Source organism: Cetorhinus maximus, chromosome 6, assembly GCF_964194155.1.
Source record: "Cetorhinus maximus chromosome 6, sCetMax3.hap1.1, whole genome shotgun sequence".
NCBI classification, from domain to species: Eukaryota; Metazoa; Chordata; class Chondrichthyes; order Lamniformes; family Cetorhinidae; genus Cetorhinus; species Cetorhinus maximus.
The window spans coordinates 34,316,012-34,334,353 of record NC_135884.1 but is presented as its reverse complement, the minus strand read 5'-3'; the positions used below and the strand labels follow the sequence as shown (position 1 = coordinate 34,334,353).

Here is an 18,342-nt window from a genome sequence, read left to right as displayed (position 1 = left end):
ATACCCTCCTATAATATGCCTGTGAGACTTGGACTCCAGACATGTTAAGCATTTGGACGGATTCCACATGAGATGCATTCAGATCTTTATGGGCATCAAATGTGAGGATAAAGTGACATTTCCTCCATGGACTAGGAGAAAAATGCACAAAGGAGAAAACTACATGGGGAGTGATCTCAAGTAGTGGTGCTGCTTCCTTCAAACTGCAAAGAATACAAAAGGCAAGCTCCAAAGGCCTGTCCCTACAAAATTAGACAATTCATCCTTGCCCACACTGGGGAAAGTCATGCAGGTCAACAATGGGCCATGCCCACGTTAGAACGCACAACCTCTCCACATTCAAGAAATCACCATCTTTGATAACAAAAGTCAACTGATGACAGTATTCCAGAAGTTAGTGATAAATAACCAGCAACTAGTCACATGTCATTGAAAAACTACTAGGTACGGAGAGCTGATAAATAGTTAATTGAATTAGTAACTTAATAACTTAGCTCTTGTAATTTTGGTTTCCTTGGAGCATTTGGATTAAATTACAGGCAATAGTAGAGGTTGAGCAAATATGCAGTCCTCTTCAAAATGTTTCAAATTGTTCTGATCTAGTTTTTATTTTAATTTTGATTTTTTTAAGTAGCAACCAGTAACATTGAAATATTGAATAAAGCATTTGTTTATGACTTACTTTGTCAGCAAAATTTCCTTACTATCTATTTAATTAAAATGTTTATTTTTATGTGACTCTTGTGCTGCATTGTAGAATTTCCATCACCAATCAAATGATAATGAAAGAAAATGCTATCCCTCCAACTAAGCACAATCCAGAAATTTAACCAATCACAGCCCCCAACCCATATTGGAAGGGCCAATGAAAGCCTTGAATCATCTATTTAATACCCCTTTTTTTTGGCAACAAAATATAATCCAGCACCTTTTACAAAAAAAAGTTGCAGATAGCCATTGTGATATTTCCCACATACCTAAGAATAAAACAAATGCAACAAAAAACTTTCAACAGTTCAATGAAATAAAAATTATAATGGATCATATCTGCAGGGTCACCATGTAGAAAGCTCTGGATAGATTGGGCCCTCATCCTGATGGCTGCCTTTATGTGGGACTGCATCATGCTGTGTGTAGACCCTTGGTATGCAAACACCAAATATCACTACATGCTGAGGCTCTAACTGTCCTCAGTGTTGCGAAGGATGGGTCTGGCCATGTTGCCCAGGAATGCTCCAATTAGTTGGACACTGCCATATCACCTGGCCCATGTGGAAAAGTTTATACAGAAAAGAACCTTTGACCAGAAGTCCGTCAGACAGTGGTCCACATGTAACGTCCTCGAGGCCCTGCGGGAAAAGGAGATGGTGGACCCTGAGCAGACTGTCAAAGTCGTTTGGCAGAATGCCTCATTGCCAGAATTCTCAAACAAGCATCAAGACGTGGCTTGGCTGGTGGTAAAGGGCACTCTCTATCAGATCCCTTATGTATGCCCGAAGCCTCTGTGCTACTGCACACTGCCCTTGAAGCAGCTGCAGTGAGGAAGAGACCATCGCAAGCCACCTTCTGAAATGTGCCTTTGCAAAGAAGGTCTAGAAAGCAATGCAGTGTTTTTGTTGAGGTTCAACCCAAGCAGCTCCGAGATGCAGGACTCTGTGCTCCAGGAGCTGTTCCCAGGGACGAACACAGAGACAAATATCAACTGCTGCTGGAGGATTATCAGCTCAGTGCAAGACACTCTTTGCTTTGCCTGCAACTTGCTGGTCTTCCAGTGCAAAGAGTTGTCCACGACCGAGTGTTGGAGACTGGCACGTTTCAAGGTCCAGGACTATGCGCTGAGGGATGCACTGAAGCTTTGGTCCAGCTGCCGCAAAGGTGCAATGGGGAAAGGACACTGTCTAAGGCCTTTCAACTATAGTACACTGGTAACCCTTAGAACCCCTCGGGCTGTTTATTTGTCATTGAATGCATGTATTAATTGCAATTGTATTGAGGCACCTAAGAGTGCAACATGCTCTGTGGAGGAAAGTGAAATGTTATTCAACTTTCCACAATGTTTAATTTGAAATGTTTGGGAATGAATTTTTAGATATTTTACAAATTAAATATATTTTTGCAGAAAAAATAACTGTAGAGATGGCTTCAGTTTTACCTTTATTTAGCTGAAAGAAATTTGGACTTGGCAAAGTTTTAATGTTGAACAACAATTTGGGAATGCATGAATGACCTGATGGTGGAGGCAGAGATAAAACTGGGTCTCATCATTGCCCATGGAAGTTAATGCTATGCATTCAAACCATGTCACCATGATAGCAAAGAAGACACTAAGGTTGGAACTCTGGGCAACAGTGGTCAAACACACGAAGGAAAGTCATTTGAGATAATACAAAGGCAAATTGTTAGCAGATGTACAGCACCAGTAGTGATGTAAATTTGGTGGGGGGGGCGGTGGGTGCGGAATGATGACTAAAATTATGTACAGAGATCACCATCCTGTATCTCTGCCTATTCAATATTACTACAACTAGTCAAATGGGATAGGTGAAAACTTAATTTAAATAGGATAATGAGTAGGTAACATATCCAAATCAAATTCCTGGTGTTCTCATATAAAATTGGCATGTTACTAGGTTTCTGGCTGCAGGTAGGGAGTTGGTGTTTGAAGAAGGGTTGCTTTTTTTTGTTAACATAAGTTGAGATTTGGAGGCTTTGGAAAAGGATGTTTTTAATTGTTTTTAGGCCAGTTTTGTTCCTAACTGTGCCAAGCATGTTGCCACTCCCATTTATATTGACATCAAAGATTTTTCTGTTGAAATTCTGTTTTATTATTTGGAGAAGCAAGGCCAGATTCTTTTTCCAAGAATGCTCTACTTACTTATCAAAGTATCCATAGCTGTGATCTCTTTCCATTTAAGTATTATGTGTGAATTATCCAAGCGTAGACTTTCTTTTGGAAAGTGACAACATTATCATTTAGGTGATAACACTGTAGGCTGGCTTTACACAGCTGTGCCTTTCTTGCATTGTATAAATAAATGCAAGACTGAAAGAAGGCAGTATATATATATATATATATATTTACATGCTAATTAAGGCCTTGCATCACCATTTAATTGTTGCAATTAGGTTTAAGCCTGGCAGGCATCACTGCTTCGAAAAATAATATGCGAACATACAAACCAAGAGCAGGAGTAGGCCATTTGGCCCTTCGAGTCTGCTCCGCCATTCAATAAGATGATGGCTGATCAGTTTCTAACCTCCTGCCTACCCCTGATAAACTTTCACCCCCTTGTTAATCAAGAATCTATCTAGCTCTGCCTTAAAAATATTCAAAGACCCTGCTTCCACTGCCATTTGAGGAAGAGCTCCAAAGACTCACGACCCTATAAGAGAGAAAATTTCTCCCCATCTCTGTCTTAAATAAGTGGCCCCTTATTTTTAAACTGTGACCCCTAGTTCTAGATTCTCCCGCAAGAGGAAACATCCTCTCCACATCCATTCTGTCACGACCCCTCAGGATCTTAGAGGTTTCAACCTGTCTTAGTCTTCTAAACTCCAGTGGACACAAGCCTAACCTGTCCAGCCTTTCCTCATAAGCCAATCTGCCCATTCCTGATATTAGCCTAGTAAACCTTCTCTGATCTGTTTCTAAAGCATTTACATCCATCCTTAAATAAGGAGACCAATACTGTACACAATACTCCAGAAGTGGTCTCACCAGTGCCCTGTACAACTGAAGCATAACCTCCCTAATTTTGTATTCCATTCCCCTCACAATAAACTATAATATTCTATTTGCTTTCTTAATTACTTGCTTAACCTGCATACTAACCTTTTGTGATTTATGCACTGGGACACCCAGATCCCTCTGTACCTCAGAGCTCTGCAATCCCTCACCATTTAGATAATGTGTTACTTTTTTATTCTTCCTGCCAAAATGGATGATTTCAGATTTGTCCACATTATACCACATTTGCCAGGTCTTTGCTCACTCATTTAACCTATCTATGTCACTTTGTAGCCTTCTTACGTCCTCCTCACAACTTACTTTCCTACCTATCTTTGTTTCATCAGCAAATTTAGCAACCATCTGTCCCTTCGTCCAAGTCATATGAATAAATTGTAAAAGGCCCCAGCACTAACCCCGGTAGCACACCATTCTTTACATCCCGCCAACCAGAAAAAGATCCATTTATGGTTACCCTCTGTTTCATGTTAGCTAGCCAATCTTCTATCCATGCCAATATATTACCCCCAACACCATGAGCTTTTATTTTCTGCAATAACCTTTGATGTGGCAGCTTATCAAATGTCTTCTGGAAATCTAAGTACAGTACATCCACTGGTTACCCTTTATCCACAGCACATGTGACTCCTTCAAAGGACTCCAAAGAGTTGGTTAAACATGATTTATCTTTCACAAAACAATGTTGACTCTGCCTGATTGTCTTAAACTTTTCTAATAAATAGCTTCTAACATTTTCGCTATGACAGATGTTAAGCTAACTAGACTGTAATTTCCTGCTTTCTGTCTCCCTCCCTTTTTGAATAAAGGGGTCATATTTGCTATTTTTCAATCTAATGGAACCTTCCCTGAACCTAGGGAATTTTGGAAAATTAAAACCAACACATCAACCATTTCACTAGCCACTTCTTTCAAGGCCCTAAGATGAAGTCCATTAGGACCCGGAGATTTGTCAGCCCGCAGCTGCAGCGATTTGCTCAATACCACTTCTCTGGTGATTGTAATTTTCCTGAGTTGCTCCCTCTCTTCCATTTCCTGTTTTACAGCAATTTCGAGACTGCAGTACAGAAATCGTTTGGCATTGCCCTATATCTCTTAACTCATTTTCTTCTTCATTATAATCATATAAAGTGATACTTCTCAATTCCTGCCTGCCCTGTAATTCCAGGTTAAGTGCAGGGTCAAACATAATCATGAAAATACTATATTTTTGTTATTGACATTGCATCCACAGAAAAAATGGAGTGCAGGAGCCATTATTGAGAAACTATTTACGTGCCAAATTAATCTGGTACATTCTGAAAGTTTATTGGCTAAGACTCATGTTAGTTTTGTGGTTAAATACACCAAGTGTGGTAGTTAGCTAAATCGACAAAGCTCCAGGTTTTGAGCTCAGTTGAAATTAGCTGGTGTGGCAGTGGAGCTACTACAATTGCAATCTAGGCTGTCATTTAAAAAAAAAATTGGCTAATGTATTTGCATATGTTAGAATAGTGACAACACTGTGAAGTGCTTTGGAAGATGTCTTGCAGTCATTTAAAGGCACTTTATAAGTACATGTTCTTTCTTTCAGACAAGTGGCCTGGTTCGGGAGGAGGCAAATCAGCCAGGGTTCTCACTCCTAATAACTAGCCAGTGACCCCTGCTGGAAAGTGTACACATTAAGTGAGGACAGCTATTCACAGTGACTAGATTCTTGATGCACATTATCTAGGTTTCATTTTACATGAAGCATAGAAAGCTTTGCTGCATGATAGGAGGCTACTCAGCCGGTCATGTTTGTGCCAGCCAAAAAAAGAGTTATGCTGTCTAATCCCATCTTCCAGCTCTTGGTCTATAGACCTGTAGCTTATGGCACCAATTGTAAATCCAAGTGTTTTTTAAATGCTCTGAGGGTTTCTGCCTCAACCACCCTTTCAGGCAATGAGTTACAAACCCCTCTTACCCTCTGAATTCCCCTCTAATCCTTCCACCAATTACTTTCCCATCAGCCTCATATGTTCCAAAGATAACAAAGCCAGCCTGTTGAACCTTTCATCGAGGCTAAAATTCTCCATTCCTGGCAACAACCTCAAATCTCTTCTATACCCTCTCCATCACATCCTTCCTGTAACACAGTGACCAGAACTGTATGTAGTTGTCTAGCTGCAGTCAAGCTAGTGTTTTATACAGTTCTAGCATAATCTCCCTGCTCTTATGCTCTAGGCCTCGACCAATAAAGGAAAGTATCCCATATGCCTTCCTGACCACCTTGTCTATCTGTCGCACCTTTGGGGATACACTCAAAGTGCTCTCCATTGCTCTGTATTCCCTTGTTCCCTTGTCTTGTTTATGTCCCCCAAATGCATTACTCACACTGTCCGGATTGAATTCTATTTGCCACTTTTCTGCCCATTGATATCTTCTTGAAATTTACAGCTTTCTTCCTCATTGTGAACCACACAGTTAATTTTCATATCCTTGGCAAATTCCTTAATTGTGCCCCCTACATTTAAGTCAAAATCATTGATAAACAAAACAGCAAGGGATCCAGTACTGAGCCTTGCAAAACTTCATGGGAACAGCTTTCCAGTCACAAAAACACTCGATCATTACCCTTTGCCTTCTGCCACTCACCCAATTTTGGATTCAAATCCCTAGTTTCCCTATGATCCCATGAGCTTCTAATTTACTGACCAATCCTTGATATGAGACCTTGTCAAAAGTCTTGCTAAAATCCATGTATACTTACATCAAATGTGCTAGCATCATCAACCATCCTTGTTATGTTATGCCCAGTGAAAGCATGTCCTAGTCTTCACTTTAAACATGGACTGTGCTTATTGAAAGATTCTGGAACTGTCTTTTATTTAGTAAAATGGGCACTAACCAGGTGGCTAAGCTGGCTGCAAAGGGCCAGGTGACCTTTGGAATTTCAACACAGACTATCTTCAGCTTCTGGAAAGTTCCTAATTGAATCACCTAGGGTGGGGATCTCCTCCTGGAATAAACATATCAAGGCGAATACTATTCATCCTGAAACCAATTCATCCTGAATAAGTGTGAAGAGCTCATCCATTATCTTCATTGAACAATGGCTTTCAGCTTTAAGTCATTCTGGAAGGACAATGCCAGTGTTGGTCATGTGACTGAAATCATCTGGAAATAATGGGTTTTTATCTTGTTACAATCCCAGCCGATGGGATTGACCGGACAAGCCAGATCCCAAGGTGAAACCTGGCTTGATAGATCCTAACTTAGTTTTATTTCAGAAACTGTGGAGGAAAGTTACTGAACAGATTGACAGGAGTCTGCTGATGAACTTTTAACACACAGAATAAAACGTTTACTAACCAAGAAAAAAATAACTATATTACGCCAGACAAAGAGGTTGGAAAAATCTCAATACAAGCACAAGAAGATGATTCAAATATTCATTATTCCTTCACCCCAGCTAGGGAACTGGGAAATAAATTAAAAAGCAGGACTTCAAAGGGAGTAATCTCAGGGTTACTCCCAGTGTCATGCGCTAGCGAGATCAGGAATAGGAGAATCAATCAGATGAATTCGTGGCTGGAGAGATGGTGTAGGAGGGAGGGATTTAGATTCCTGAGGCATTGTAACCGATTCTGGGGAAGATGTGACGTATTCAAGCTGGACAAGTTACACCCCAGCAGGACCGGGACCAATATCCTCACAAGGATAGTGGAGGAGGGTTTAAACTAGATTGGCAGGGGGATGGGAACCTGAGCAGAGATACATAAGAGGAGGAAACAAAGAGTCATGAAAGACAGAAAAGTAGAAAGCAAAAGTGGAAGGCAGAGGAAACGAGGGCTAGCAGCAAATAGGACCTTAGTACAAAATGATGTGTAAAAATGTTAAAAAGACAAGTCTAAAGGCACTGTATGAATGCACGGAGCATTTGCAATAAGGTCGACTAATTAACAGCGCAAATAGATGGAAACAGGTACGATATGATTGCAATTATGGAGACATGGCTGCAGGGTGACCAAGGCTGGGAACTGAATATCCAAGGGTACTCTATATTTAGGATGGACAGGCAAAAAGGAATAAGAGGTGGAGTGGTGGTGTTAGTTAAGGATGAAATCAGTGCAATAGTGAGAGGATATTGGCTCAGAAAATCTAGATGTAGAATTAGTCTGGGTGGAACTAACAAGCAGCAAAGGATGGAAAACATTAGTGGGAGTTGTCCATTGGCCTCCAAACAGTAGTGATAAGGTAGGGAATGGCATTGAACAGGAAATAAGAGATGCATGTAACAAGGGTGTTAGAGTAATCATGGGTGGCTTTAATCTACATATAGACTGTGCAAACCAAATTAGCTATAATATTGTGGTGAATTACTTCCTGAAGCATGTACGAGATGATTTTTTTGGACCAGTATATCAAGGAACCGACTAGGGAACAGACTATCCTAGATTTGGTATTGTGCAAAGAAAAGAGTTTAATTAATAACCTTGTTGTGTGTGGTCATTTAGGGAACAGTGACCGTAACATGATCGAATTCTTCATTAGGATGAAAGTAAAGTAGTCTGATCTGAAACTAGGGTCCTAAATCTTAACAAAGGAAACTACAAAGGTACGAAGCGTGAGTTGGCTCTGATAGATTGGGGAACTTCATTAAAGATAGACAATGGCTAATAATTAAGGAACAAACGTATGCATTGCAAGAGTTATACATTCCTTTCTGGCACAACAACACAACAGGAAAAGCGGCCTAAACATGGCTAGCAAAAGAAATTAAGGATAGTATTAGATCCAAAGAAGAGTCATCTGAAGCTACTAGAAAAAGGAGCAAGCTTGAGAATTGGGAGCAGTTTAGAATTCAGCAAAGGAGGACCAAGAGATTGATTAAGAGGGGAAAAAATAGAGTATGAGAGTAAACTTGCAAGGAACAAAAAAGCAGACTGTAAAAGCTTCTATAAGTATGTAAAAACAAAAAATTAGTGAAGACAAATGTAGGGGCCCCTTACAGTCTGAAACGGAAGAATTTATAATAGAAAACAAGGAAATGACAGAGCAATTAAACAACTGCTTTAGTTCTGTCTTCATGGAGGAAGACATAACTCCCCAGAAATACTAGGGAACCAAGGGCCTAGAGAGAAGGAAGAATTAAAGGAAATTCATATTCCTAAAATAATAGTGCTGGAAAAATTAATGGGACTGAAACCGATAAATCCCCAGGGCCCGCTAATCTACATCCCAGGGTACTAAAGGAAGTGGCCATGGAAATAGTGGATGCGTTGGTTGTCCTCTTCCAAAATTCTGTAGATTCTGGAATAGTCCCGGCAGACTGGAGGGTGACAAATGTAATCCCACTATTTAAAAAAGGAGGGAGGGAGAAAACAGTGAATTGCAGACCAGTTGGCTTAACCTCAGTAGTAGGGAAAATGCTAGAGTCTATTATAAAGGATATGATAACAGGGCACTTAGAAAATGTCAACGGGGCAAGGTCAACATGGATTTATAAAAGGGAAATCACGTTTGACAAACCTAGTGGAGTTCTTTGAGGCATTAACTAGCATGCAATTTGAGAGGAAAAAGCTGGAATCAGATGTAACGGTATTACAGTTCAATAAAGGCAACTACAGAGGCATGAGGGAGGAGCTGGCCAGAGTTGACCGGGAGAAGAGCCTAGCAGGAAAGACAGTGGAACAGCAATGGCAGGAGTTTCTGGGAGTAATTTGGGAGACACAGCAAAAATTCATCCCTAGGAAGAAGAATCATACTAAAGGGAGGACGAGGCAACCATGGCTGACAAGGGAAGTCAGGGACAGCATAAAAGCTAAAGAGAAAGCATACAATGCGGCGAAGAGCAGTGGGATTGGGAAGCCTATAAAGACCAACAGAGGACAACTAAAAGAGAAATAAGGAGGGAGAAGATTAAATATGAGGGTAAACTAGCCAGTAATATAAAAGAAGATTGCAAGAGTTTTTTTAGATATATAAAGGGAAAGAGAGAGGCAAAAGTGGACATTGGGCTGCTGGAAGATGACGCTGGAGAAGTAGTAGTGGGGAACAAAGAAATGGCGAGGAACTGAATAGGTACTTTGCGTCAGTCTTCACAGTGGAAGACACGCGTAACATCCCCAAAGTTCAAGAGAGTCGGGAGGCAGAAGTGAGTATGGTGGCCATTACCAAGGAGAAGGTGCTAGGAAAACTGAAAGGTCTGAAGGTGGATAAACCACCTGGACCAGATGGATTACACCCCAGAGTTCTGAAGGAGATAGCTGAAGAGATAGTGGAGGTGTTAGTGGTGATCTTTCAGGAATCACTGGAGTCAGGGAGGGTCCCAGAGGACTGGAAAATCGCTAATGTAACCCCCCCTGTTTAAGAAGGGAGCGAGGCAAAAGACAGGAAATTACAGGCCGATTAGCCTGACCTCGGTCGTTGGTAAGATTTTAGAGTCCATTATTAAGGATGAGATTTCAGAATGCTTGGAAGTGCATGGTAAAATCGGGCAAAGTCAGCATGGTTTCATCAAGGGGAGGTCATGCCTGACAAATCTGTTAGAATTCCTTGAGGAGGTAACGAGTAGGTTAGACAAAGGAGAGCCAATGGATGTTATCTACTTGGACTTCCAGAAGGCCTTTGACAAGGTGCCGCACAGGAAGCTGCTCAGTAAGATAAGAGCCCATGGTGTTAGAGGCAAGGTGCTAGCATGGATAGAAGATTGGCTGTCTGGCAGGAGGCAGAGAGTGGGGATAAGGGGGTCCTTCTCAGGATGGCGGCCGGTGACTAGTGGAGTTCCGCAGGGGTCAGTGTTGGGACCACAACTTTTCACTTTATACATTAATGATCTAGATGAAGGAACTGAGGGCATCCTGGCTAAGTTTGCAGATGATACAAAGATAGGTGGAGGGACAGGTAGTATTGAGGAAGCGGGGAGGCTGCAGAAGAATTTGGACAGGTTAGGAGAATGGGCAAAGAAGTGGCAGATGGAATACAACGTGGGGAAGTGTGAGGTCATGCACTTTGGTAGGAAGAATAGAGGCATAGACTATTTTCTAAATGGGGAGACTTGGGAGTCCTAGTCCAGGATTCTCTTAAGGTTAACTTGCAGGTTGAGTCGGTAGTTAGGAAGGCAAATGCAATGTTGGCATTTATTTCGAGAGGACTAGAATATAAAAGCGGACGTGCTGCTGAGGCTTTATAAGGCTTTGGTCAGACCACATTTAGAATATTGTGAGCAATTTTGGGCCCCGTATCTCAGGAAGGATGTTCTGGCCCTGGAGAGGGTCCAGAGGAGGTTCACTAAAACGATCCCAAGAATGAAAGGCTTAACATATGAGGAACGTTTGAGGACTCTGGGTCTATACTCGATGGAGTTTCGAAGGATGAGGGGGGATCTGATTGAAACTTACAGAATACTGAAAGGCCTGGATAGAGTGGACGTGGGGTAGGTGTTTCCATTAGTAGGAGAGGCTAAGACCCGAGGGCACAGCCTCAGAGTAAAGGGAAGACCTTTTAGAACAGAGATGAGGAGAAACTTCTTTAGCCAGAGAGTGGTGAGTCTATGGAATTCATTGCCACAGAAGGCTGTGGAGGCCAGGTCATTGAGTGTATTTAAGACCGAGATAGAAAGGTTCTTGATTGGTAAGGGGATCAAAGGTTACGGGGAGAAGGCGGGAGAATGGGGTTGAGAAACTTATCAGCCATGATTGAATGGTGGAGCAGACTCGATGGGCCGAATGGCCTAATTTCTGCTCCTATGTCTTATGGTCAGAATAGATAAGTGCGAACCAGTGGATGTGGTGTGTTGGATTTTCAGAAAGCTTTTGATAAAGTCCTACATAAAAGGTTAGTGTGTAAAATTGAAGCACATGGGATTGGGAGTAATATATTTGCATGGATTGAGAATTGTTTAGCAGACAGGAAACAGTAGGAATAAATGGGTCTTTTTTGAAGTAGCAGGCAGTGACTAGTGGGGTACCGTAGGGATCAGTGCTTGGGCCCCAGCTATTCATGATATATATCAATGATTTGGATGAGGGAACCAAAGGTAATATTTCTAAGTTTGCTGATGACATGGAAATGTCAGCAATGAGGAGGGTATTATGAGGCTTCAAGGCGATTTAGACAGGTTGAGTGAGTATGCAAATACATAGGTGCAGTATAACGTGAAGTGTGAAGCTATCCACTTTGGTAGGAAAAATAGAACGGCAGAGCATTATTTAAATGGTGATGTACAAAGGGACCTGGGTGACCTTGTACAACAATCACTGAAAGCAAGCATGCAGGTGCAGCAAGCAATTAAGAAGGTAAATGGTATGTTGGCCTTCATTGCGAGAGGACTTGAGTATAGGAGCAAGGATGTCTTACTGCAGTTGTACAGGGCCTTGGTGAGACCACACCTAGAGTATTGTATGCAGTTTTGGTCTCTTAAGAAAGGATGCACTTGCCATAGAAGGAGTGCAGCGAAGGTTCACCAGATTCCTGGGATGGCAGCATTGTCATATGAGGAGAGATTGGGCCGACTCGGCCTGTATTCACTGGAGTTCAGAAGAATGAGAGATCATCTCACTGAAACATATAAAATTCTGACAGAGATGGATAGACTGGATGCAGGGATGATATTTCCTCTGGCTGGGGGCCTAGAATAAGGGGTCATAGTCTTAGGATATGGGATAGGCTATTTAGGACTGAGATGAGGAGAAACCTCTTCACTCAGAGGGTGGTGAACCTATGGAATTCTCTACCACAGAAGGCTGTGGAGGCCAAGTCACTGAATATATTTGAGAAGGAAATAGATTTCCGGACCCTAAAGGTGTCAAGGGGTATGTGGAGTGTGCAAGAGTACGGCGTTGAGATGGAGGATCAGCCATGATCGTATTGAATGGTGGAGCAGACTCAAGGGGCCAAATGACCTACTCCTCTTATTTTCTATGATTCTATGTAAAACTTTTGGACACATTTCTGCACATTACATGAAGTAGGATTGGGCTTGTTTATGATGCCCTGATTGATTACCCTGACAGCTCCAAGCTTGCCTCTGCGGAATACCATTTGGGTCAAGGTACTAGAGGACCTATGGCCATCAGCCAGTAATTATATTTATATTAAAAAAATGGAAGCTATCATTCCACTCGATCATAAATTATATTTTTAAAGACATGCTATTAGCCGCACTATTTTAATAAATTTTGCCAGTAGATGTGGCAAAAATGACACCTTTTTGTCTATGTTTAGCTTCGTAATGGTTCATTTAATTCACTGGATTATCTAAGAACTTTACAAAAATAAGTTGCATTCAGGATCATGTCTCCAGTGAAGTTCACTTACCTTTTAGGCAATAAGCTGAAGCTCAGGAGTGAAGTCACATTCGGACAAAAAAATAACTTTGTGGTTTGTTACTCCACCTTTTTTGTTAGAGCCAAGACTAAGCACAAAATTCAATTCAAGCAGAATTCGAGGTTGGGCGAGGAGCTAAATCAAGGCAGAGAACGGGTGGCCAGGTAAAGGAAGTGGTAGAGGAGGAATGAAAGGGAGTGGGGAATATAAATAGAAAATGCTGGAAATATTCAGCAGGTGCAGCTGTATCTGTGCAGAGAGAAACAATTAATATTTTAGGTTGATGACCTTTCATCAGAACTAATAAATGTTACAGATGTAACCGAATTTACACAGAGCCAGGGAAAGTGGGAGGGGAGGAAAGAACAAAAGGGTAGATCTGTGATCGGGTGCAAGACAGCAGTCATTAAGTGACAGGAGAGATAAGGTAGAAAGCAAAAGGGGGTTGTAATTGGGCAAGTAAAACAAAACAAATTATGGGTCTGTAAATGACAACAGCAGAATCATTACCGACACCTGCTCTCTGGGGGAAAAAATGGGACAGTGATTATGAATTGAATTGAAATTGTTGAATTCAGTGTTGAGCCTGGAAGACTGTAAAATGCCTAAATGAAAGATGAGGTGCTACTTCACAAGTATCCATTGAGTTTAATTGGAACAGTGTATGAGGCCAAGGACAGAGAGGTTTACGTGAGAGCAGGACAGAGAATTAAAACAGCTGGAAACAACTGGAAGCTCAGGTGATGCTTATCGTCTGAACGGAGATGTTCAGCAAAGCAATCACCCAGTCTGCGTTTGGTCTCCCCAGTGTAGAGGAGACTGCATCATGAGCAGTGAATATAGATTGAAAGAAGTACACATAACTAATTAAGATAAAAGCAAAATACTGCGGATGCTGGAAATCTGAAATAAAAACAGAAAATGCTGGAAAAACTCAGCAGGTCTGACGGCATCTGATGGTAGAGCCAAAGTTTCGAGCCCATATGACTTCTTCAGAATCTTCAGAGACTCTTCTGAAGAAGAGTCATACGGACTCGAAACGTTGGCTCTGTTTTACCCTCCACAGATGCTGTCAGACTTGCTGAGTTTTTTCAGCATTTTCTGTTTTTGTTTCATATAAATCATTATTTTACCTGGAAGGACAATTTCAGATTCTGGACAATTGGAAGGGAGGAGGTAAAAGGACATGTGTTGCCTCCCCTGCACTTGCATGGTAAGGTGCTGTAGGAAGAATGAGGGGGTATGGTGTTGAGAGTGGACCAGGATGTCTTGGAGGGAATGGTTCCTTTGGAATGCTGAAAGAGGAAAGGGCTATGTGTTTTGTAGTCGCATCACTCTGTAAGTGATGGGGATAGAGGAGGATGATCTATTGAATATGCGGGCTGATGAGGTTGAACTTGAGGATAAGGAAATCCATGTTCTCTAAGCTGCATACACAGCAACCTGAAAGGTTCTGCATGGACCACTCAGTTGCCCCCTTGCTACACAAAAAGATATAATGGTACCATGCATTGAGAAGAATAGATCATGCACAACAATAAATATTTAGCAGAGACAGTGAGGGGGGAAACCCTCTTGTAGTTCTGGGAGGCAGTGCAGAAGTGCAGGAAATGCGATGTTCATGTTTGAGGATCCTGTTGACTATGGAGGAGACAAAGAGGAGATATGACCCCATTTCACCCACTCTATGTCCCACATTCCCATTTCCTCAGAACTCCATTGTGTCTCCGCTTGGCCCAAGTCCCTGTTTGCAGTCTCCACTCTGCTTAATTCTAACTGCTGATCCCTCATGCTTCCTGTTCCATCTCAATAAACCATTAAATTTTTACTTTCGGGAATTTTCTACCCAGTCTCTACCACTTTGCCACCTCCCACCCAGTTTTCAAAAGCACCTTTTTAAAAAATCTCCTCTCCAACCTTCCCACAGGTTTTCCCATCCCCTCCTTTGGTTCTCCCTTCTTTCATATGTTTGGTGACCACAGATCGTTTTGCTTCTTACTGTAAAATGACATACTCTATTAATGAGGGATGATAGATAAACGTCAGTTTTTATTGTTGACGTGAGGCTGCAAAATGTTGACTACCTTTCACGGGTAATATGGCCCTGCTGTGATGTCATGTTGGCCGTAATATAATTCATCCCAGTGTAAAGTCAGCTTTTAAACTGCATATACGGTCCATTAGACCAGGAGACCGAGAAACTTTCCAAACTTAATATATCTATTGTGTGCACTGCTGCCAGTTTTCACATAACAATAATTAGTCTTGGAAGATAGAATTTGCATCCAAGTATACATCTACAGAGCTCCTTCATGGCTAAATTCAGTTCTGTGAACAGCCAAGGCAGATTTGGTTCCTAGTTGCAGGGTCTTTATTTTATCCATTCATGGGATGTCAGTGTCACTGGTAAGGCCAGTGTTTATTGCCCAATCCTAACAACGAAGTGGGCTGTTTCTCCATTTCAGAGGACAATTAAGGCTCAAACCATATCGCTGTGGGTCTGGAGTCACACTTAGGCTAAACCGGGTAAGGATAGCAGATTTCCTTTCCTAAGAACTTACTGAATTCGATGGGTTTTTATAACAATCTGGTAGTTTCGTGATCACTATCACTGAAACTAAGCTTTTTATTCTAGATTTTATTTAATTATTTGAATTTTTTTTTTCTGCTACCATGGTAGAATTTGAACTCTCATCTCATTAGTCCAGGCTTCTGGATTATGTGTCCAGTAACAATTATTTTGCTGCTGTGTGCTGGGACTTGATAGGTTCAAGACTGTTGGTCTCTAGTTGTATGACCTGCTTGGTCTGTGAGACTCCAGTACCCTAAAACACTACATCCAGTTGATGTACTTTCACACGCAAGACGCTTAAAAATAATTATGGATAATTAGATTTTTACTGCACATAAAATGAGAATGCCATAATAAGGTTCTTATTTTAGTCAAATGTGGAATAACTGAAAACATGCAAATCCAAGTTCTCTTCTCATTAAAATGCTTTTGTAATTTTTGCCTGAGCATGTTTATGATTCACAGCTTAAGAATTTGGTCATTTGTCTATAAAGAAATATTACATACATTTTACATGTTGCTACAAGTCAGAGTTAAAGATGTTGAAATATTTCATTTCATTAGTTTGTAATATTTTGCACGTAACTTAATAAATGTAACAAGTTATTAGAATCATTATACTCATTTGGAAGCAGTCCAGAGAAGGTTTACTTGATTCATTCCTGGGATGAAGGGCTTAACCTATGAAAAAAGGCTGAACAGGTTGGGCCTATACCCATTGGGGTTTTGAAGAAGGAGAAGTGATCTTATTGAGGGGATTTGATCAGATAGGTAGGATCGATGCTGGGAGGATGTTTCCGTTTGAGGGGGAGGCTAAAACTGGGGGACATAGGTTAGGAGGTCTACCTTTTAAGACAGATGAGGAGAAATGTTTCCTCTGAATCATTGGTCTGTAGAATTCTCTTCCCCAGAAAGTAGTGGAGACTGTGTCTTTAAATTTATTCAAGGCTGAGTTAGATTGATTTTTGAGAGACAAGGGAGTCGAGGGTTATGGGGGGCAGGCAGGAAAGTGGAGCTGAGACCACAAACAGATCAGCCATGATCCTATTGATTGGCAGAGCATGCTGGAAGGGCCAAATAACTTACTCCTGCCTCCAAAGCCCTATGTTCATGTCTAATTAGATTTATATTACTTGAGCTAATACTGAACAACATTCTGAACAATCATAACTGGACCTATATAGTTTAATATAGAGGAGATCACTCTTCATTTTTAAGATACTCAAACTGCAAGAATGATGAGTGCAATGGTGTATTTGAAGAAAAGCTTTTATGTCTGGCTTTTCAACATTGACAATCCCAGTCAGATTTACAAAACATCATTAATTTTTATCAGAAATAGTTTGCAATTTGCTTGGTTTCTGATAATTATGCAATTACTTTTGATGATACCTACAATTACAACGAAGAGGGCACTCAGTCACGCACATACTTCCACTACACTTTGTTAACTTAGGTATTACAATTATGCAGCTCTTCCGTGAGGCTTTTCCCTGCCTGGTTGATGCTATGTAATGACAAAGCTGAAAAAATAAATCTTTTTATTAAGAGCTTCCAGCTAGCTGAAGAAGCTTCAGGCCAATCCAAATCCAACCATCTGCTCTGAAAACTATACTCTCATGTTGACAGCTGTGACAAATTCCATTGCAGTAGCTGAGACAACCTACGATGCTCTGACAATAAATAACTAACAACATTCTTCTTTTAAAAAAAAAAGGTCTATTCGCCCTATCTCCCAATGTTAATGATCCTTTAAAAGATTCCAGCATCCAAGTCCACATCTTGCCAAAAAACAATCAGTTCTTCCTTGGGCCATACTCTATCTGTGTACCAAGTTTTGTTGAAATCTGTCCATTAGTTACCTCCACCTTCGGTGGTGGAGGTAACAAGATCAGATCAGTGCAAGAACGATCCGTTTCTTCATCTATCATTGAAATTGGAGATGAGTTGCGCTTCCGTTGTATTACAAATTTTGCACACATTGATTTTAGCTCACACTATAGCTGGTATTATAAAACATTAGTAAATAGTTCTGTTCATAATGGAACGTATTGGTTATGCAATCAAAATGGAGAGAGTCTGCTTCCATGTTGTCGTTACTTAAGCATGACATCTGAAGTAAAAGTTTTTTTCTTTGTACATCAGTTTATAGAAAATAACCAGTCTCATTTCTCAATTCTCATCCATTTTCTCATGCTTAAACTTAATGTCTATATCGAGCAGAAAACCAGAGCACCATCACTTGGAGGTAATTTATGCACAAGTGAGGTGACTGGTTAGCTTGTAAGATTTTAGTACAAGCGTAACAGCAAGCAGGATAGAATAATCATGTAGAAATTGTAACTCAGCCAAAATATAAAAATTCTGTTGTCATCTGTTTAATAGGTTGCCTTGGAGACACACAGTTTTGTTTCAGAATTCGCCAGTCACCTAATAGGAGGAACTCCCTTGATTGCCTGTTGGACCAATATGATAGAGATGCTCCTGTTTATTTGAAGGTTAGAAAAATTTCCAATCACCATCAATGTAATTGTAGAGCTTTTGGTTACTCTTTCTTTTTAAAAATAACAATAACAATTGGTGGATAACACATCACAATCTATAATAGATAAAACAGTGGAACATGCATGTTGCCTTTCAGATGTCACTAAAGTTAAAATCCAATGAAACCTGAGCCAAAGTAATGACATGGTTGTCTTGATATTTGACCTAATTGTGCTGAACAGTGGTACAA

At 40.8% G+C, this 18,342-nt stretch overlaps 1 protein-coding gene across 3 annotated transcripts in view; it reads left to right on the top strand.

The window, feature by feature from the left end:
* Nucleotides 1–18,342, top strand: part of dennd6a (DENN/MADD domain containing 6A) — a 115,590-nt gene that overhangs the window by 33,681 nt on the left and 63,567 nt on the right. For all 3 annotated transcript variants that reach the window (XR_013576828.1, XM_078543590.1, XM_078543589.1), the window contains one exon: nucleotides 17,994–18,106. Coding sequence is in view for 2 of the 3 variants with exons in the window: in XM_078543590.1 (XP_078399716.1) it covers nucleotides 17,994–18,106 (113 nt within the window). In the remaining variant the exon portion in view is untranslated. The remainder of the gene's footprint in view (nucleotides 1–17,993; nucleotides 18,107–18,342) is intronic.